Raw genomic sequence first — 22,104 nt, 5'->3', positions numbered from 1 at the left:
CCAAGCATAGAGGTAGAGCACACACACAAAACAACAAAGCAAATCTGTAACCCTTGTGTATGCTTTCTTGTGCCAAGGCAAAAATAAGTCTTTCTTATTTTACTTTCTTATTTTACTATTTTCAGTTTTGACAAATCATAACTTTTAGAAATGCTCATGTATATGTAACTAAACTCACTCAGCTTTAGCTGCATTCCATTTGCTTACCTTTCTCAGATGAGTCATTCTTTGCACTTCCATCAGTCAGCTTCCCTGTAGCCTGTGCTGAAGGGTGTCTGCCAGAGACCCACACAACCTTCCCTGTACACTGTTAGAAAGAAATGGGCAGGTAATAACTGACCTCAGTGATGAGCAGTGTGTCAAAAAACTGTTTCAAATACCTAATAAGGCCTTTTTTCCAAATACACTATTGGGCAAGGTTTGCACCTTAAATGCATTTCAGAGAGCTCTCTGGAAGTGGAGAACAGGGACTAGTGGAAGGGATGAAAAAGAGTTTGGAGGGGGGGAGAAGGCAAGGAAAGACTGCAGACTCCAGCCATGTCAGGCCACAGTGTTGTCTGTATGAAGTACTGGAACTGGGTAAGAGGTTATTCTGCTAATTAGATGCTTTAGGTCCTCTGCCTGTGAGAAAAGCAGAGGGACTCAGAGAAGTTTCCTCATATTTCGGGGTGCAAGTATTAGCCTGGGCTTCTTCCTGATGCATTTTGTGGAAAATGCCTTTCCTAGACCATGGGAAGGACTCTAGCCCTGAGCTGGTGCTCATGCTGAACACTGAAAATTAGATGTGCATGCTAGGAAAAAGCACTTAATTCCACAGGAACCGTGATATTTTTCCACAACACCGTTATCACCAGCGCACACTGTTCCTGAAGTCTGTGCTCACAACCTATTTTTCAAACCGTGTCTGAAAATTTGCTTCAAGACCATCTCAGAAATAAACTGCATCTTCCAGAAATGTTCTTGAGATCAATCCCTGTTCTTTATTCACACAGTTGTAAATAAGGCTAAGATGCTATCAGCTGGCGTTGCAGAAGCTGTATTGAAATTTCTCAGATCGGAGATGCCCCCTGTTCAGTTCAAGCTGCTGGGAACATTAAGAATGTTAATAGATGCACAAGGTAAAAATAAACTGTTTTCTATGTTAAGTGATTCTCTTTGGTTCAGTCTGTGATATGCTGCCAAGATTCTTAAAAGAGAGAAGCAGTTTTTTTAGATTTCATTCCTGAAGTCATGGAATAAATCTAATACATATGCAAAAGGAGAGGAATTTCTGATTTTTTTTTTTCAGAACTCCTAAACTGACTACCAGGGACCCTTCAAACAGGTGTCAAATGCTTATTTACTTTGAACTTCTTTATACTGTCTTATACTTTTGAACTTCTTCATACTGTCACATTACAAGTATGTAATGTCACATTACAAGGCGTGAGTGTTTTAAGCTACCACTCCTGTTTTGCTGTTCACTTACTGTATTCCCTGGCTGTACCTTGGTCCTTGGAACAGGATAATACTCTATTAATCGGTAGACTGCAATTTCAAAGAGAAAAAGCACCTTTTAGTTAACTGCTTGTTCCAGGATGAGGATTCATAAAATCACAAGTCTGCTAAAAACCAGAAGTAGTTCATGAGGTAAATTAGCTGTGTATTTATTTTTGACTCAGTCCTACAGAATTTTTTAAAAGATCTATTCTAGTTCTAGCAAAATATTAGATGTGAAATAGAAAGTTATTCAAGAAACTTACGTGACTTACAGTCTATCAAACCTAATCTAACTGACCACAGTGCTCCCTTCTGGCAGCAGTCCCTCCTGATTTTACATTTTTGAGCTAACTCATAGCTCAGCTGGGGATATGATATTACCTGTATTTTCCCTGCTCTTAATCAATGCACAAGCTTCATTAACTGGGCTGATAAGCTGTTTTAAAAACTGGATTATGAATGTTTTTCTGGATTTTTTTCCTTTTTGACTGGCTTTACTTGCTTTAATTGAACCTAGACTTCTGCCACTGGTAGTGTGAGCTAGCGAAGTTCTTCTAACTCCTCCTAGTTAGTAACTTCCAGCTTGTTTTTCTAGCACTTTCTTAAAAAAAGTGACAGCTTTTTTGTTGTGTTGTTGGCTCTGGCATCATGTAGCAGAAGCAGCTGAGCAGCTGGGCAAAAATGTAAAACTGGTGGAACGATTGGTGGAGTGGTGTGAAGCCAAGGATCACGCAGGTGTGATGGGAGAGTCCAACAGACTACTTTCTGCACTTATACGACACAGCAAATCAAAAGTAAGTTAGTGGAAAAAAAGGTCAGCTTGTCAAAACTAAGTGTACTACCTGTGTACTTGCTGCTGGTAGCCAACCCTCCAGCTTGCAATCCTAGAGAGCCAGCTTGGGTATTCATGTGTCACATCTCCTCTGCCCAAGGCTTGACTCATTTTTATTTTTAATGTATCCTGCAGAAGTTCAGCATGCTGTATTCTCTGTGTTTTAATGATGCTATATATGAAGAATCAGTGAACTCAGTTGTTAGGATCTTGCCATATATTTATATAAAATTGAGATCCAGAAATAGTCTGTCTCCCTACTGTTCTTACAGCATATTTCAGTTTTAAGATTCTGATGGATCATTAGAAATGATAATTTATTCCAATTTTTAACAAAAGCGTGCTTGTATATGGCAAAAGGTATACCATTAAGAAAATTTCTTCTGCCCCTCCCACCACCTTCACATCAAATACCTTTACCTAAGCAGTCCAAGTCTACCATTCTTGTTCAGCAGAGTATTAGACAAAACAGCCTTACAAAGGACAAACACATCTCCTCTGGAGACAAGCTATTTCAGGCGCAAGCTTCCTTTAGCATGTTCACTGATATGAGCACAGGCTGCATTACTGAGCTTAAATAGCAAGTGTGATTTGGAGAACTTGGACTGTAACAGTGAGCTCTTCATTAATCCATGGCATTTATGAAGTGAAAAACATAGTGGGGGCCTGATCTATACTGAGCCTCTCCAAAAACAAATCAACAGGCCTTACAGGGATTTAAACCTTTGCTGATTTCTAATATCACTGTCTCTGTCTAATACACATTCTCCATTTTATGTTCAGTCTCTAAAACTCATCAGGGTTCATTTTTCTGAGTTCTCACTTTTTCTGCCCCCTCTCCCCACAGTCCCCAACATGCACGCATGGATGGCAAACACCACCACAGATGTGAGATTTAATAAATGCTCTCTGTAGGAAAACAGAATTCAGTTCTAAATATGGAGACACTACCGATGACATCAAATAGATATTAATGCAGAAATTAACCGCATTTTCACAGGTGAATTAATTTTTGTGTGCTTTATGTACTCATAGAGGAAATTTGATGGGAATAGGAAAACAGAGCAGAGGGTGGGATTTTTTTAAGCTTTTGCTGCCCTCTAGGTTTAAATATGAGTACAACTGTATGGCTCTTAAAATCAGGTTTGAATTTGGCTTTTAATTTTAGATGCTTTGGAGTAATATTTACAAAGGCAATGGTCTGGTTTAGTCATTCTAAAAAATGGGAGTAGGTACCTGTGATTTCAGCCACACTAGCACCAAACCTGATGGCTGTCATCTGTTTGGTACTGCCTTTTAAAGTATGTTCACCTACAAAATAAAAAATTTTGATATCAAAGATGCAAATTGGTTCTTAAGACTTATACAGTCAAAATTCCACACCAATTTAAATAGAACTTAGCAGTTCCCAGATTGTCTCAGTCTCAAAACTACTTTGGAGTTCCATCAGAAAATAAAAAATCATAAAATACATCATTGCAAGTACAGAAAAACATAAAAATACTTAAATGCTTGCATAATTATGTCATTTAGGAAGAAGAAAAGGTTTTAAATGTAATGTTCCTGGGTCATTAGGCTGTAATTTGGGCCGCTAGTATCTTCAGTATAATTATCTAAAAATATTTCAGTTTTCAAGGATTATGATTATATTGTGTCTGTTTCCTTGCATAAACAACGCCACTGCAAAGCCTGTGCAAGGACTGAAAAAACAATTAATTCTCAACACATATGTTAGTTAATCAGTTTTGGCTTGTGGCTGGTGTTAGAAAGGGGGGTGTGTTTTAAATAGAAATGTAACTATGGATTAAAAATTTAAATCAGATTCTTGTTTCAAGAAATAGATGCTATTTCAAACCTTTGTGCACTCACAGGACAAACAAAAAATAATAAAACCCAAACTGCTTTTCCTCAAACAGCTTCCTTTCAGCATGCCAAGTTAGCTCATTTTTCAGGCAAACATTCTGCAAGTATTTTTGGGACATAAGACAGTGGAAACATCAGGTGCACAACCATTTTTGAAATTGTAACTAACAAATAGCTGTAGAGACTAGAAATCTTTATCCCTTGTCACTTAAGTTGGATCAAATTTTGGACTTGAAAGCAGAATCTCAGCTGTGTATTTCGGACCTTCTTTAGAGACATTTAACCCAGTTGGTATTTTACTTTCCTAGGTACTGGGCAGCAGTACTGCACAACAGTTCAGTTCAACAGATGGCTTTAGAACAGAAACCAACACATTGGTATCCCATACTTACCCTTTCCTTATGTGCTTTGTATTTGAAGAAAAATTCCATAATAAGAGACCACTGTTCATTTTCCTGTCCATTTCTAAACTTTTTACACACACCATTTCTGTTACGTAGTAAGGTGTAATATTTGTGCTCTCACCTCTCTGAACATTTTGATGAAACTCTGAAAATTCATTGAGAGAGATGAAGGATATAATAACTTTATTGCAACTATGTTCTTGTGTTTCATTACCATAAGTACATAGTTTGTTGGATACTTTGAATCACTAATTATTTAATGATAGATGGCACAGCATGAGAGTTACACTGTATAACCTGGAAGAGTTCATCATGTGTGTCTTAACTTAGTCATGGCTTACCTGGCTTGGTTTAACACATTTGTACCTTACAACAGCAGAGCAGTAGCAGATCATGTAGGCCTACATGTGTGGATGTTGATGGATAAAGTGATTCTATGTGCATAAAGCCAGGGGGTACCCCTACCCAAAGATAATACAGCATCCCTGACAGTCCCCTTACTTCATACAGTTTGTATGCAATGCAGAAGTTTTTAATCTCTGCGTTATTTATTTTAGGATGTAATTAGGACCATTGTACAGAGCGGCGGCATCAAGCATTTAGTAACCATGGCGACCAGCGAACACGTAATAATGCAAAACGAAGCTCTCGTTGCACTGGCATTGATAGCAGCTCTAGAGTTAGGTGAGTATCCCAGCAGTTCAATCCACTTGTTTCTTTTCCAGTCTATGCCCAAGAGAAGCCATAGAGAGAGAATGCAATGTGCAAAAGCCTCCTCCTTCCACCTGCCTTTCAGTAGTATGAAAATTTGTGGTGGTTCATGCAGACACAGACAGGCCATCCATCATGTTATGCAGGAAACGAGTGCTGGTTATACAGGATCTGCTCCATCACTCTGCTAGGTGGTGGTGTGATCTAGAAAGGCCCTCCAGCTTAACTTTCAGATTTGGGGTAAAACTCAGAAGGCGAATTACCGGAGACTGTATGACCTGAATACATTCCTACACTGGGATGTTAATCCCCTTTTGAGAGAGTTTATCAAAGTAAAGGATCCACTTACCTAATAAGAACTGGAGAACACACAGAGGTGGACTATTCCCCCAGCACATCTTCATTAAATTCCACAGAAATAAGTGCAAGCATTTCCATGTGAAGGCAGACAAAATTACATGTTTTGACCTGCGTTTGTAGTACCTCAGCTTTTCAAACAGAAAGGTAAAGGATCAACAGAGGTTTTGTTTATCCTATTTGCTTGCATATTAACTAAGATAAGGAACTAAACAAACAACATTACCTATTTTTGTTCTTGATTTCATCTCTTGGTATTGTGTACTGCAGGAATGCTCTGTTCAACTTTTGAATTACTGCCAGCACATAAAGGAATTGTTTAAATAAAATTAAGGATATTCCTGTTCACATGAATCATTTCTTTGTCTTGTCTTCAGGCATTTAAAGGTTGAATCCAAATTAAATATATGTATCTTAGAAAGCTACAGAGGCAGTAACTCAACTGCTGTGAAAAGTTTTCCACAGCCTTTATAGTGGACCCAGAGCTCCCTCTACCATGGAATCAAGAACTACATCATCTATATTTACTCAGAATTTCCAAAAGCAAATTCAGGCAATGGAAGTCTTAAAACATGAAATATTCCAGGTGTTGGCCTAAATGGCTAGAAAGCTTCATGGCTTTTCCATCAGCTTACTGCACATTAACACTGGATTTCATCATTAAACTCTGTGACTGTCCTTTCAGGGAGTTAGACAACTTCACATTTTTATATCAAGAGCTGTGATTCCTGTCCTCATACCATCAAATACGTGCTCGAGTTTTATACCAATGAGTTCTGTACCACAGCCCTGCTTTCACTCTGGTGAGAGATCATGTTTCAATAAAGGGATAACACATGGAAGCATCAAAGCAAGCAGCACTTCCAGACTTACAAATTTTCACTTGTATTTCAGTCACTGCTGAAAAGGATCTTGAAAATGCTCAGCTTGTTCAGATTCTACACAGACTGCTCTCAGATGACAGAAGTGCGCCAGAAATAAAATATAACTCCATGGTGCTGATCTGTGCTCTTATAGGATCTGGTGAGTATTCAGGAGAGGCTGCTTCCCAAGATTTATGTATGCAAACATAGTTCTTTCTCTCCTACAGCTGAACACAGAGCATGTGCAAACACACTGCAACTGGTTCTGTGTTTACAGTGGCTGTACACAGAAAGGTTCCATTTACTATGGCTCTTTGTAGCGTTCATTTATAATGTCAAGGATGAGGCTGTTGACTCAGTTTTGGATATTAACTGCAGAAACTTGACCCTGGCTTTTACAGGATGCAGCTAGCTCAAACTTTGACAGGAAAGAAATGAAAAGCATTTAAAACTGTACCATATCAAATTGTGCTTGCAAATATGCAGATAACAAGAACTTGATTTTCATTTCTAGCTGCAAGTTCCCTGTAAGCGATGTGTGATGGTGCTTTAGGAAGGATCCTTACATTTAATCTCTCTAGGAAGACTCCTTCCCTCAACAGCCCTCACACACTCAGCCCATCAGGCACAACGTGCACTAGCACACATCAGTGCTGGACACTTAAACTCTCATCTCTCTGAGCTCACCATCTGCAAAAGGTCAGGCTGTTTACAGGCTGTTGGAGCAGGCTGTGGTTTGATGTTGCACCTTCCCACCTGTGTGTGGGCAAACAAACAAAAACCACAAAACAAAAAAGAGCAAGGTGGCATGGGGAAATTTGATTCAAGGTTTCGAGAGGCTGCTACATTTCTTTCATTCAGTTCTTTAAGAAAGATTTAATCTGTGGAAGAATTAATTTCCTTCCATAAAGGTTTCAGGCATTTACAGACAACTAAGATGACAAAGCATTGGAATAATTACAGAAAGGTGGAAACTCAGAGCCTGTCTGCACAACTTGCCAAGTGTGAAACACATGAGATTAGTTTGCTGCAATTCAGTTAATAGATTAAATGCTACCATAGTTAAATATGTGCTGTCTCTGTGAACAAAGATGCTTTTTTCCTTAAACAGTTCACCATGCCTACTGTATATTTCTGGAGTGTAATTCTGGAGACCTGTACATCCATGCAAGTGGATATTGTATTCCTGCCATCTTACAGGAATACTTGGTTTTAGAAAGTATACACATCTCAGTGTGCAAAGATTGTGCTCAGAGTTTGCTAACAAGCCTCAGCTCCCAGTAAGCAGTCACTTTAATGTTAAGACATGTAAACTTAGTTGTTACTCACCACCTACTTGAGCCATTTCGTGCCATTTCATGGAACTATCCATGCATTTTAGAGCAAAGCCTTTTGCCAACAGTTCACAGTCAGCCTTACTGTCTTGATCTTTGTTTCCACTGCTTCCAACTAAAATAATCATCTTCAGAAATTCTGCCTGATGGTTGCATTTTCTCTTCCTTGATCTTGTCACCTGCAAGGCTGACAAGAGTTACTTAAAGTCAAAGAGCTGTCTCTCTAGTCCAGCAGAGTACAGAGCAGTCTTACCTTAGGGGGGTATTTCAGGGTTATCCGAGTGGCAGAGTTCAGTCTGCCACCACACTGGAAGCTTTGCCTAGGCATAAGGCTCCTTACCCTGTTCCCAGAGAATGGACAGCAGCATGTTACTGCGTTATGCAGCTGGGAAGTTAGGGCCCAGCATTTGACTGACCTCATGTTCTGCCCTGCTTCCTGATGAACAGACCTGTGTTTTTACACAGATGTGTAAAATCATAAGGACACAAGAATAACTGAGCAACCCTGATTTTTAAGGTTGGGGGTGGGGGGTGGTTTACTATTTTAACCAAAGAGAGGAGGATCAAGGAGCCAGTTGCTCTTTAAATGGGAAAATACTAAAGTACAGCTCTCCCAGTTCTGTTGCCTCTAAACTGTTCTCATTACCGTCTCCACACCATGAGCATTTACATGTTTCCTTATTCTACTATAAACAGACCTATGTAGTTATTTTTAAAGTAACTGACCCCAGTATAGTTTGATAAAGACTAGAAGCAGTTCCACTGGTTTAATTATTGGTTTGGTTTAATTCTCCAGTGACTGCTATTGTTACTGTGCTTTGTTATGGGGTATCTGGCATCACATTTAACTTGATGTTGCCAACACCTGTGTGTTCACAGAATGAGCCGGGTTGGAAGGGACCACAGTGGTCCAACTTCCCTGCTTAGGGAGAGTCATCCCTGAGCATATGGCACAGGATTGCATCCAGAAAGTTCCAGTGAGGGAGACTCCAGAACCTCTGGGCAACCTGTTCCAGTGCTCGGTCACTGCACAGTAATGAAGTTCTTCCTCATGTTCAGGTGGAACTTTCCGTGCATTGGTTTCTGCTCTTTGCCTTGTGTTCTAGTGGTTGGCACCACCAACCAGAGCCTGGTTCTGTCCTCTTCTCACCCTCCCTTCATAGACATCAATGAGTTCCTTTCTCAGCTGTCTCTTCTCCAGGCTGAACAGGCCCAGCTCCCTCAGCCTGTCTTTGTGAGAGATGTTCCAGTCCCGTAATCATCTTTGCTATCCTCCGCTGGACCCACTCCAGGAGCTCCATGTGCCTCTTGTACTGAGGAGCCCAGAACCTCAATAAAGAACTTCAGATGTCACTTCTTCAGGGCTGAGTAAAAGGTCCCTTGACCTGCAGTCCATGTTCTCCCTAATGCACCCCACAATACCAATGCTCTTTTTGGCTACAAGGGCACAGCTGGCTCATAGACAGCTTGTCCACCAGGGCTCTCAGGTCCTTCTCCCCAGAGCTGCTTTCCCCAGATCAGCCCTGGGGTTGTTCTTCCCTAGGTGCAGAACTCTGTGTTTGCCTTTGCTGAACTTCAGATGGTGTTAAGCAGTTAATAGATACCTTTTTTTATGTAATTCTTTCCATCTGGAAGTTCCTCTTGCAACTGAGTGAATGGATAAAGAAAAGTGAGGACAACGGAAAATGAAGAATCATCCAAAGCAGAGCATTCAAAGCTAGCACAGTCTTCTGTAGGCAAACATCTCCATGAAATTGGATGTTACCAGCCACTGTAAAGCACAGTGAAATGCCTGTTTAAACATGTCGGTATCTCAGGAGAAAGCAAGAAGTGCTTGCATAGCACAACCACCCCAAGAGCTTCGCTGTCATCAGTCTGTACATACAGGTTCTCAGGTTCACAGCAGCATGAGAGGTTCCACCTCTTACATGGTAGGGGTTAAACTGCATGAAAACGAAAAACATGCAAACAAGAAAGTAGGTACGGATGGGAACTAATGTCAAAGTTTGCTATTAAAAAAAAGTAAGTAGCACAGCATAAAGCATAGATATCTGAAACAGGTAACCACCTGTTTTCTCCAGGGAAATTCAGAGATTAGGCCCCCAGCAGCATGTGGAAAGCAAAATCATATGTAAGTATTTGTTGCTGAGTGGGATTTCACTGGAGTGGCATGAAACAAAAACAACTGTTTTGGATCAAAATTTTGAGGTTTCAGAGTAAAAAGAGAAAGCTTTGAGAAAAATCATCAGAGTTCTTACAAAATTGCTCAATTTTATGAGTTGCTCCCATCCTCTCTTTACTAATAAAAAGTACCATGCAATCCAGGATCAGAATCATCAGACAGTGGCTCCTAGTTTTGAATAAAACATAAATGCTGCATCCATATGCACAGCCCTGGACAACGGTCCACGTTGTTCTGCATTCACTTCAGAGCTGAGTTTAAAGGGATAGCACACAGTGACCAGGTGGTGCCACATCCATTAAGGACCCATCTCACACCACCCCCACAATCAGTAAGAGCTGACACAAAAATGATGCAGTGAGCCTATCAAGGCCAGCTCACTTGGTCAGGCTAGTTTAAAAAATAAAGCAAAAAAAATTATTTCACTAAAAATACTTCCTAAGCATCTGTTTTGGAAGGCAATCCAGGTGGATGTTCTTAACTGCTATGCAGCAACTTCATCATTCATCATTACCTGAAATCCATGGAGTTTATGTGTGCTGGAGGCGCTGAAGTTTTCTCTATCCTCAAACGCAATTCAAAAAAGTAAATAAACAGATTATGTGTACACACACAGCTGTGTGCTTGTGTGTACAGGTTTTACGAGAAGTTTCTCACAGTTTTTTGTTCTTCTGCCTAATACAAAGCACTGTTTCTTTTAATATTTCCTTTTCCAGAACCTCTTCAAAAGGAAGTGCAGAGCATGGCATTTCTAGAAGTCATATCAAAACTCCGCAGCCATGAGAACAAAACTGTTGCCCAGCAGGCCTCGCTAACAGAGCAGAGACTTGCTGTAGAAAGCTGAGGAAGGTCTTGTTTCCAGTGCATCCCATCACAGATTTCACCTTTGTCCTCCGTCCTGCTGCCGCTCCTGCTATGTTTTCCACTGTATCACTTGTGCATGCGTGTATCGTTCCCACACAAATTGATGAACTGCTGTAGGTACCCATCCAAAAAGGTTTCTACAAATTCATAGGTGGTGTTAACATGAACCTGTCTCCACCCGTAACTGTTCTACTTGTATTCTTGTTGCTTGGGCCACATAGTAGAATGTGCATGTTGTAGTCCTATGATGAGTAGAAGTGGTACTACACAACTGACTCTTTCCTCATGCCCCCTAACTGCATAACAATGTACTACTAAATTAGGGACAATACGAGATGCAGCAAGTCCAGACTAGTGTGCTGACAATAGGATTAAGAAGTAAATCTAGCTCAATTTTTGGTGCTTTGGAGATTCAGGTTTGAATGCAATGTACTGCTGCTCATTCACTGGTCTTGCCTATTAATGTCAAACTCGTGGTACCTAGAGGTAACAAATAAAAATTTCAGTGCTCTCACTTTACCCTGTGGTTTGTCCTTTTTTCTAATCCCACGCAAAAGCTGTGACTGCACCACTGTGCACTGGTGAGGAGTTGGTTTTGTTCCTGGCTCTGTCCTGATGCAATCACTGCCTTTCGGCTGAGCAGATAAAAAGGAAACTATTCCAGCCACTTTCACGGTGTGTGCTCACACAGAGGCACTGTGTGGCATAACAATCGTGCATTTTAGCAGCAATGCATGATACAGTCCTTATCCTATAAAGCCATGTATGTATGACTGCTCCTGGGCTTGCTTGGGATTGCTTCTTTGTTTACTGGGGGAGGGTTTGTAGATGGATTTTTAAAGGCATTATCTTGTAGCAGCTGTTTGACCATCGAGTGAGAAATAGAAGATGCAACAGACTTCCTTCTTCTCCTTTTCTAGGTAAGGGAGATGGAAAACTGCCAATTTGAGCATCTTATCTCACAGCTGCTCTTTTTTAGGTCTATAACATGCCAGTGAGCAAACAAGCAGACAACACTTTGGCAAAACAAGGAGCAGTTGGGATGGCAGTTTTGTACAAGCCAGCAGATGTTATTTTGGACTGTGTGATATCATTGCCTAGCTTGATCAAGCCCACCATGCATGAAGGTCTATAACATTTTAAAGTGAATTCAGCATTACCAGTGTGAAGTGCCAGCCTCAGAAGTTTCAAGTTCCTTTTCTTACCAGCAGAGGCAGCAAACCCAAAGTCCAAGCCCCCATGAGATCCCCATGCCAGGTAATTGCAAACCACTGCTTTTGACCTTCACAAATGCAATCCCCAGCTCCATGAAACCACTGCCTATCCCTCGGATACTGTGATAGGAAGATGCCAGTCATGAGAGGAAAGGGATTATTTACACAAGCTGGTCATGAAAAGAAACTTGCCTTCAATAGTCAGCTTAAGCTCTCAGATTGTACCAAAACACAGTAGATGCTACAGGAGTTTTCCCACTGCAGAGATTCCACATCCATTTAATCCAGTGCCAGAAACATGCAGAAAAGGCCTCTAATACCAAACTGCACAACAGCAAAAAAAAACAAAACAACAAAACACGCATTCAAAAAGGCATTTGCTAGTACTAGTGCAGTAAAGGCACTGACAGTGCAGAGCTGTCAACACAGACCAGGGCCTCGTGACATCAGGCTCCAAATAACATAGAACCTCTGCACTACTGCTGAACATAACCAGCATGTTTACAATCACAGCTCACAGGCCCTCACAAGGCCAAGTTTTCTCAGGCACAGAAATTGTATTGACTTCAACAGAATCCAAAACATATTTGAAAGGCCAGTTAGCAACAACCTGCCTGGTTCCAGAAAGAGACTATTCCTTTTGATATTGGTATAAACTGCAAGTGCTCACACAAACTGGTTGTGACATTGATGGAATTCCCATTTGGTTGTCTAACTGGAGCTGTGGTTAAGCATTAGCTGTATTCTTATCACCAAATGTTTATCAGGGATACCACTGTCAAAGCATAAACACAGGCCAATGCTGATACCCTACTTTCAGATGGTTTCCATGGATGGCATATCAAATTACTTACATTCCTAGATAAAATCTGTGCTGAGTCTAGGAAGGAAAGCCCACATAAGGGCAAAGATGGGTGTATGTTGCAGTAGAAGGAGGCAATTGAAGAGACTGTATCTAGCCACACAAATGCTGTGCTGTCTTGAGGTGTGCTGCAGCCTGCAGGTCACTTCCATGTAGCTGGTAAATCATTTATCCTCTGAGCACCTTTAAAAACAAATGGGATCTAAGGACGTTACTATCCACATGCATTTCACAACTCACTGGACTGATGTCAAGTTAAGTGAAGCTGCTGACAGTAATTCCAATTAGATGTTTACTAGCTAGATTACATCTAAAGAAAACTTGACATCTGCTGCTCAGACTGTTTCTATGACAGCAATGCTGAACATGGGGCCTTGTCTTAGTGCCACTGCAAGCTGGGCCAGAATGATCCCTATGGCCACAGCACAGAGCAGGTAGCACCTCCCTCAAGTGTCACACTTGTTGGTATCTGTACAAATTTTGCAAGGCCTAGCATCTCACCAGTCAGGAAAGTGAAAAGCATCCATGTTTTTACATTTCACAGTGTCCTTATTACAAGGAGCAGTTTCACTGTGGGTAAGGCACAAATCCCAACAATATTGGTCTTGCATCCAAAGCACCCATTGGTCAAATGAAACAATGAGACCCACAAAAGGTCATTTGTTTTAAAACTCCTACAAATGGTAACTAGCCTCAACTTCAAAAATCAGTGTGCAAGTCTGTTGAGAGTTTGACAGATGGCAGGCAGCCACTCCTAGTCTCCCTCTCCATCATGAAAATCACTTATCCAAGTCTGTCACATCTATCAGGCAATGCCCTTGGCCTTTCTTCTTTTTTGTCAACTTTTTTTCATTCCTGTGTTTGTTGGTCATCTGTCCCCAGTTTACATACTTATTTTGCCAAATTATTTCCATACATACAGATAAATGTCATATGCCTGAAATACGCAAAAAGCATTAGACTTCAATCTGGATATAGACATGCTTTTAAATTGACCACTGAGCCATTTTATGTACAAAACCTAGAAGTTTTGAAATAAAAAAAAGGTCTGCTTCCTCCTCTATCCAAAATAGCCCAAGATATCATTACCCATTTTTTACCTGCACAATAATGTAAGCCAGTTCTCACTACTTCTGTTTAAAGACATATTGCACTTATTTAAATTTTTGAAAAGGAACATGGGAATTTCATTTTTGTCATGGAAAGCAACAACTTTTGAACATTTCAGGGTCACCAGAATAATTCTGGGGAGAGCACAGCCACTGCAGCCTGAGGAACATCAGCAACCTGTTGGAAAGAAGCAGAGCATGTTCATTAGCCAGACACTTCAACAACTAACAGCAAATAAGGGATCTCTTAATCTGGGGACATGCCTTTCATGTATTAGCTTATTATTCACTTAAGAGCATCCACTGGTGGCACGAGCATGTTTTGTGACTTAATTAGAACACAGTATTCTACAACACATATGAGAGATGGGGATTTATTTCCCCTGTCAGTTTGAAGGAAAGTAAGTAGGATTCTTTTCCTAGAGGAACTTTCCATCCATTAATGTATCTTTCTATTGTTAAGTGCTACATCAAGAGTACATACACATTCACAACATCATATTTCACACAATTTTATTTATAAAATTGTAATTATCTAACAAATTGCATATAAAATGATTTACTTCAAGTAAATACAGAATACTGCACGACTATTAAAACTATTGTATTGTCCATCATAAGTGTATTAAAACATTCCTAAAAAATGCCTCTATTAAAAAACAAAAACCCAAGAACACAAGTAGCATGACCAAGACCATTTTCAATAGCTTAAAATGAATTACCAGGAAGTTGCATTAACTTCCTAAGTAGACTCCAGTTACATCCATTGAGATCAGCATGTGATACAATACCACAGTCTAATGCTAAAGATGACAAGTAATACATTATGCACCTGATCTATGCTTTTCTCCTAGACTGAAGGGAACCAGTCCAAAATCAGAAAACTAAAGCTCAAGTCAAACTCTACTGGGCATGCAGTTCTGTTATAGCAATACTTTCAATTGGTAAGTGTAGTTGGCTTTTACAATCAATTTTACAACTGATAAAAAAGGAACACAAGAGAATACATTCGTATAAAAAGGAATGATACACAAAGGGTAAATATTGACACCTTGCTGTACACCTTCAGATGAACCAGAGAGAAAGATTCAGCTGGAACTAATCTGGAATATACGCATCAGAAATGGGTCTGAGTCACAAACTCAAATCCCAATCTCCCCAGCACTCAAGGTAGTATTCAGGTCCATCTCTACTATGTACACAGCATGAACATGAACACACATACAGATGGAACTTTTTATTAACACACTTATATTGCCAAACACAAAAGACAGCTAGCAGTGCTGCCTCGTGCACACTAGTAGTCACAACACTTCTTATATTGCATGTTAAGGGAGACAGATTTTTTATTTCTTTTTTTCAAGTGGCAAAATTTGGTAGCTAATGGATCAGGGTAGTATTATTTCATTTATTTTTTATTGTTTAATCGCCTGTTATGGGTATCTGAAAAAGATTCAGAGAAAAAACAAAAATGGGACGAACTGGAACATTCAGCAGTGCTTGACACCTTTTGAGGTCTAATCTCTTTCCTAGGTATTTGCAGGACTGCTATTTCAATGCACCCAAAAGGCATGCACAGCAAGAAACAGAATCAAAAATTCGGACAATAGTTTCTCTCGTAACCAACCATATTAATCAAGACCAATTTTACTAAGGGCAGCTCTAAAGTAGTAAATACACAGACTGATGTCCAGGACAGTTCTTATAGCACCATGTTTAGCCCTGCCACAAGTCATGACAACCTCCCAAAACTGGTAGGAGGTGCTGCAACCAACCCTCCACTTACAGTCTAACGCTGTTCTAACGCCAAGCAGCAAAGGGAAAAGGCAAAGGAGGCCCTGCCACTAACCAGAGCCCAAAGGGCTGGCCAGGGCTTCACGTTCCTCGGGTGTAGCCACCCACCCACTGGGCACACCCACAAGCACAGGCAGCTGAGGTGCTCCTGCTGCTCCACCAGGGCGAGGGACGGCCCGGACAACCACTCAGGACTCACCAGCTAACTCTCCCGGTGGACACCCTTCCTATCCACAAGAAACACTTTCAGGGTGAAAAGCAGTCATGTGCAAGAATCATTAAATCTGCATGCTACTATTTACATTTCAAACACTATTTACACACCAGAACTACAATGAGCATCTCTCTCAAAGGGGAGAGAAGAAGGCTTTCGGGACAGAGTACACTTGAGCAAGCACCCCCACAGCTCCAAACTCTAAGGGGCACAATCAAAATTATGGATTTTAAGCAAAGAGATCCTACTGCTACCAAAACAGACACAAAGAGATTAATCAAACATTTGTCCCTTAGGCTATTAATAAAAAAAAAAAAAAAACAACCCAAACCCCAAACAAGAGAAAGGCCTGTGAATACAGAGGGTATTTAGAAAGCAGAGGAGCAAGGATTGTGATGCCTTTTGGCAGGGCTCAATGGGATATATGGAAATAGCTTTAAAGCCAGTGCTGCTGCTGAGCTACCAAACTCCTCGTTAGCAATACCACCACCCCACAGGAATCACCCAGCAAACAGAGCCGTTTCACACTTCGGAAGGGCCATAAGCCTGACAACAAATTTCTGAACAACCACTGCACATTAAAGATAATTAGACTCATCTCTGAACTCACATCTACCCCACCACCACACCAGACAGGCTAGAAATTGCCATGGAGTCCTAGCGCCTACTGTATCTTATTGCTTTAGACACTGAGCCTACGTAGCCAGCAGTTGTGCTTTAGTTGCAGCTCACCTGAACTTTTCAAAGTTTTCTGGAAGAAGTTTGCTTGTATTTGACAGGCTCTGACAATAATATATTGATTTCCAAGGCCTCCCACAAGCTTTCCAAACTGGATACCTAAGCTGCTGAGTAACTGCTGATGGGACATTTCTAGGACATCTTACCTGATCTGTAGACAAAAAAATGTGAGATTTAAATGTATAACATAGACAGCTAATACTAAACAGTCAGTGCACATCCATCAAACAATTGCAAAAATGAGTAAATAAGTATCTGTTGGGAATGAGGGAGGGAAAAGGATCAACATCCGCAGCAATATTGACGAGCTCTAGAAAAATAAGTTATTTAGTGGTTTTTGTAAGAAGAGTCAGTCATTCTGGGATTCAGCGGAAGTGTCGCACATTTGTGTGTAGACATGCAAGTTGTGAGAACAAGATTTGCTCAGCTCAGAGCATTTACCCTCCTATCAGTCTGACACTGCCAACAGCACAGCCAGCAGACTGGAACTCAGAGAACAGCATGACAAGACAGAAGGCCAATACAGTACAACTGCAGAGATTCAAGTAGAAGAATGAAGCTATCTTCAGAAGCTCAGAGCAGCAACAGCAATATTCAAGATCAGTGGCAACAAGGAATGTTTCTGTAATCAGGCTTTTAGTCTTCCCTCCAAACCAAAGCCCAGGATCACAATCAAGGATCTTTGGTGGAGGGGCTATTTCCTCAACCCCGCTTCCTGATTCCTCCCTGCACCATTTAGTCTCAGTGCAGCAACACTGGTGCTGATGATCTCTCTGTCCTGCCACTACTAGGCAAAATGGTATGTCCCTCTGGGGGAAAACAAACACCAGTAACTCCTCAAGTTGAGGAGTGGCTAAGAAAAACATAACACTGTGCTGAGGTGGAACCAACTTTATTAAGGACAGTGGATTATAATTGCTTTGAAAGGCTTTAAAAAATACTCTGAGTCATGGCTGGCCTTTAACAGCAGATAGCAAGGAATATGGAGGCTGCCTGATTCAGAGCCAGTCAGTGGGAGTTAACCAGGAGAGGATGAGGTAATGCTCAAAGACTGGAGGACAACGGGTCTGTCTGAGGCATCTGTGAAGTGCAAGCATGCCCATCACTGGCCTTCAGAGGGGAGGAAACCTACGGCCATCTAAAGCACAGAAAGGCAAAATGTGCAAGGGTACATAGATTCATTTGTTTAAGAGTCACAGGACCAGAAAGGGCCTTAACAGGTCATCAGATCAGCCTTCTATCTGTCCCCCAGAACAGGGAAGCTTTGAAAGCAATGTGTTCATCTCTTCTACTCCACGGACCTCCTATTTTAGGAAACTCAACTCAGAAAGGTGTCCTGTTCTTACAAAGAGGTGCTATACACCCTTTGCCACTGTCTGACCAAAGCAGGAGCTGAGAGAGAACTCACAGTTTTCAGGACTGGTATTGACAGATACTGAGAAGGGTCATAAAACAAGCTAAATTTATACAAAGTGCAATAAACTACCCAAGCCATGGTCAGGTCTGTACGTTCACTATTATTAGTGAAGAAGAACAAATTAAAAGAGCTCAGCTGGATGGAGCCTGACGTAAGTCTTCTTCCACTATTTGTGCTTTTTTCCATATTATGCTTTCTTGTGTCCAATTCAAAAGGGTCTGTCTTAGCTGATCCTAAGAAATGCTTCTATTTTAAGACTTTTATTCTGTTGCTTCAAGAAAGTTCTTTGTTGCCTTTAGAGCAAGAAAGGGAGATACATGTCTATAGCATCGATTCTTTCACTGGAGGTAAGCATTTACTCCGGCAAAAACTGTTCTCTCCAACTTCCAACAGAATGGGATATGATCTTTCCATAATCACATGCATTTATCAATAAATAAGTTTGGATTAGACTGTATTAAAACATATGCACATATTTAAAGCACTGGAGTGTCACAGATTCTTATTCCACAGCTCATGCAAGTAAAAAGAATTAAAGAAAAGAAAAAGAAAAAAAGGAAGACCAAAGCCTCAACTAGGAACAGACTGAAGAAACAAGCTTCGCATGAGTATGTCAAAGCATTAATATTAGTGAGATCCCTAAATACATTACGTTATACTAAATTTCAGAGAAATGAAAGATTTTGCCATATCAGATACATAAGTTTTGATTTAAGTTAATATATATTTCATTCTTTGAATACTATTCTTCACTTGGACCCAACATCCACATTGCTTTCATACATTTATACAGTTATATCCCATCCTTGCCTTTAGAGACTCATATCCAAAGGTATGGCAGCAACCCTTGTTTGTCAAATATAAAACTCCTTTCCCTTCATACAAGGGTAGAGAAGGAAGAAAGATCTTGACAAAATTAGGCAATTCTCCCTGTAGCTGATTCCAACCTCAAAGTACTACAGGGAGATGTTTGGAAGCTTGCATAAAAAAAAATTCCCTTGTTTTAAAAACAATTTCTTTTACTGTACAATAAATGCATAGAAAGTTGCTTCCTGCTTCATGGGTTTAGGCCTGTAGCTGTTTAGCTGTGAAAACAAGAAGATTGTTCCTTTACAGAGTGGTGAGGAGATAGACCATCTCAGGTATATTTGGCAGCTATCAAAGAGCTCATGACATGAAGAATAAACAGCATATCCACAGACTACAACGATGCAACTCTGTCTCACTGAATACACCAATTTAAAAAAGTGTCCACTTGTTACTCAAAATCAAGAATACAGTAGAGATTCACGGCTCAACAGCTTTCAAAGTGGTGGTTTAAAAGAAAAAAAATTGTCAGTGAGCAGCAGATTTTCAACAGCCCACTTCTCTCCCCCACTCCAGAGAAACACACGTTCACTGCAACATCAGGAACTTAGACTTGAGATTACTTGGGAGAGAAGGCTTCCCTGTCACCCATGTCCATACAGCTTGGTGTCGGAGTGACACACTGGAGGTTTCAGAGGGTTTCGGTTGTCCAGTGTCTTGTTGTGGTTACTTCAGCAGTTTTACCAGCTGGCTCTGACAGCCTCAATGTCACTAACCAAATTCTGGGCTAAGCATATCCCAAATATCTGGAAGAGACAACAGTTTATTCATTTGGAGCACTGGACAACTCTTTTCACACAGGCAAACTCCTTAGGTTATAGAGAACTTAGATGTGAAAGAAACAACAGAGGTAGAAATTAAATTAACGGTAAATGTTGGAAGAAGTAAGAATACCTGCAGAACTCCTGTAACCCCAGTATTTTTATAGTGGCACCAGGTTCAAGTTAATTAACAGTTCTAGTCTTGTTTCAAAGCAACCCTAAAGGCTCTCTGCTGCTCATTTAAGCACCATTGGAAACAGTAGGTCTGTACAGGCTTAAAAATCTCTACATAAGCTTTATATGAAAGAGTGTTAGTTTCAACTTGCCGAGAGCTGAAAAGAAAAAAATGCATCCCTGTTGATAAAAATTAAATATTCCTTGACACAAAGAAAGCCTCATACATCTAGTATCCCCCACTAAGACCTACAAGCAGGCAACTGATATTGTATTTACAGTTCTCATATACAGTTTGCCCCCCTCACATATTCACTTTATGTAGGATTCCTCTGTGCAAATCGTTACATGGAACATGATATTTACCTGCAGTAATGCTATCCCAATGAATATACCAGCAACTATGGTAAGGTTGTCCTGCAACCATTTCTCAAACTGAGGGACACAGCCTTTAGTGTAGATAACAATCTGCTGATCAACTTCCTGCCAAGGAGAAGAGGGAAGAAAACAGAGATAATTACATTTAACTAAACCATCAGTAGAATAATCTCCTCTTGCAACAGTGATTCAGATCCTTAACATACCACATTAAGGAAAAAATAAAAAACCTTACTGGTTTTTGCCTTGCATCGTAGCCACACTGAGTATTAATAACATCTTCCTAGAAGGGAGAGACAGAGAGAGAAGAGAGGCAATCAGTAAAATATCTCCCAAGCACCTTCTCCCAGCTCCCTGGAGTTGGTCCTGTATGTAATAAGACTATCACCCAAACTTTGGTTAGCATATTGCTTTGATTAAAAAAACCTTCCTCTTCCACTCTGTGTTATTAATTATTTGCAGCAAATAAGAGCACACGGTCAAAAAAACAATTTTATCTCTCCAGTCAGCAAGCTGGGAAAACCAGCTCTCCACCTGGGTGAACTCCATGTTCCAGATACAAGCATTTAGTAGTCAAAGTAAAGGGACTAGGGAACATCTATGTTAAGTGAAAGAACCTTCTGCTGAAAAGGTTTTGTCGATACTAAAAAATATGCCAAGAGTACAGTTACCATTTTCAGGATTCAGTCTGTGCAGAATGAAGAGGTGACATGGGGCAGTTTTGTTGCAGAAGCTGCAAGTTCTTTCTGAAAATGTCCCTAGAAATACACACAGTATCTAGTTCCTTTCCAAAAACCTCAAAGAATAAAAGAATAGATGGGGTAGTGTGTTCTTAATGCCTGTTCTTTCTTATAAGAGCTTGATACCAATGGGAAAGGAGGGTTTTTTCCTACTGCCTTTCCTTTAGTACTCCCAAAGCACAGGTAACAAAATAGGCTCTGGCAGACTTTCCCTAGCGAATAACTGCTACCCATAGGCTGCTAAAGCTGTATTTTTACTTTGTACACAGTTATTTCATGGTAATAAAATGAAGCAAGAATTTTGGCATCAGCCTCAATGGCAGCAAAATATTGTTACTCGCTTATCATGTAAGGCCAGTGAGCAGAAGAAGGACTACTCAAGAAAGTGAGACAATCAGCCAATCTTAGCTAGGTGTACCAGACACCACAATTTAATCAAATTGTGGGAAGTGAGAAAGGCAGGCAGTGAATAAATGGATTTTAAAAAGCAGCCATATGTAAAAAAGTATCTCCTATCATCACAGAAAGTTCCTCTGTTTCCTCATTATGCAGGAATTACAACAGGTCGCATTCTGTCAGCTGCCTAAACTGGATTCCCTTAATGGAACTTCAAAATTTGAGCAACTTGTATCTCTTCATGAGATGAATGCTTCTGTTCCAGGATCTAAGTGCCACAGCCTTCAAGGATGTAAAAGCACCTAAGATTCTGACTGACGGATTTTAAGTTTTCTTCCTTGTACTGAATGCCTACTCACTTCAATTTGTTAACCAAAAGAAGGTATGAAAAATGTAATGAAAATAAAAGTTTTCTAGACTTGCCTGTACAGGAATTTGGAACACTTCAACCTCCTTAACTACATCAAAGTGAACTACAGTAGTCAAAATTTAAGAGACTTATTTTCGCCTACCTTAAACTTACCACTTCCTGAGTCAAGATAAACTAAAAA

At 40.4% G+C, this 22,104-nt stretch overlaps 2 protein-coding genes and 1 long non-coding RNA gene across 9 annotated transcripts in view; 1 reads left to right on the top strand and 2 right to left on the bottom strand.

The window, feature by feature from the left end:
* LOC146437919 (uncharacterized) overlaps positions 1–625 on the bottom strand; it is a 76,970-nt gene extending 76,345 nt beyond the window's left edge. Inside the window, exon 1 of the long non-coding RNA XR_014851591.1 lies at positions 208–625. This is a non-coding gene — a long non-coding RNA (uncharacterized LOC146437919). The remainder of the gene's footprint in view (positions 1–207) is intronic.
* RAP1GDS1 (Rap1 GTPase-GDP dissociation stimulator 1) overlaps positions 1–11,408 on the top strand; it is an 88,323-nt gene extending 76,915 nt beyond the window's left edge. For all 6 annotated transcript variants that reach the window (XM_085057966.1, XM_085057965.1, XM_085057967.1 and 3 more), the window contains 5 exons: positions 993–1,118; positions 2,134–2,273; positions 5,136–5,262; positions 6,541–6,669; positions 10,742–11,408. In XM_085057966.1, coding sequence (XP_084914092.1) covers positions 993–1,118; positions 2,134–2,273; positions 5,136–5,262; positions 6,541–6,669; positions 10,742–10,869 — 650 coding nt within the window. In that variant the 3' untranslated portion in view covers positions 10,870–11,408. The remainder of the gene's footprint in view (positions 1–992; positions 1,119–2,133; positions 2,274–5,135; positions 5,263–6,540; positions 6,670–10,741) is intronic.
* A 3,162-nt stretch (positions 11,409–14,570) lies between these two features.
* Positions 14,571–22,104, bottom strand: part of TSPAN5 (tetraspanin 5) — an 85,117-nt gene continuing 77,583 nt past the window's right edge. For both annotated transcript variants that reach the window (XM_085057971.1, XM_085057972.1), the window contains exons 6-8: positions 20,653–20,700; positions 20,406–20,522; positions 14,571–19,850 (exon numbers count right to left, since the gene is read on the bottom strand). In XM_085057971.1, coding sequence (XP_084914097.1) covers positions 19,785–19,850; positions 20,406–20,522; positions 20,653–20,700 — 231 coding nt within the window. In that variant the 3' untranslated portion in view covers positions 14,571–19,784. The remainder of the gene's footprint in view (positions 19,851–20,405; positions 20,523–20,652; positions 20,701–22,104) is intronic.

This window comes from Lichenostomus cassidix, chromosome 4 (genome assembly GCF_008360975.1).
Source record: "Lichenostomus cassidix isolate B80296 chromosome 4, HeHo_3.0, whole genome shotgun sequence".
NCBI lineage: Eukaryota > Metazoa > Chordata > Aves > Passeriformes > Meliphagidae > Lichenostomus > Lichenostomus cassidix.
This window is presented reverse-complemented; position numbering and strand designations above follow the sequence as displayed.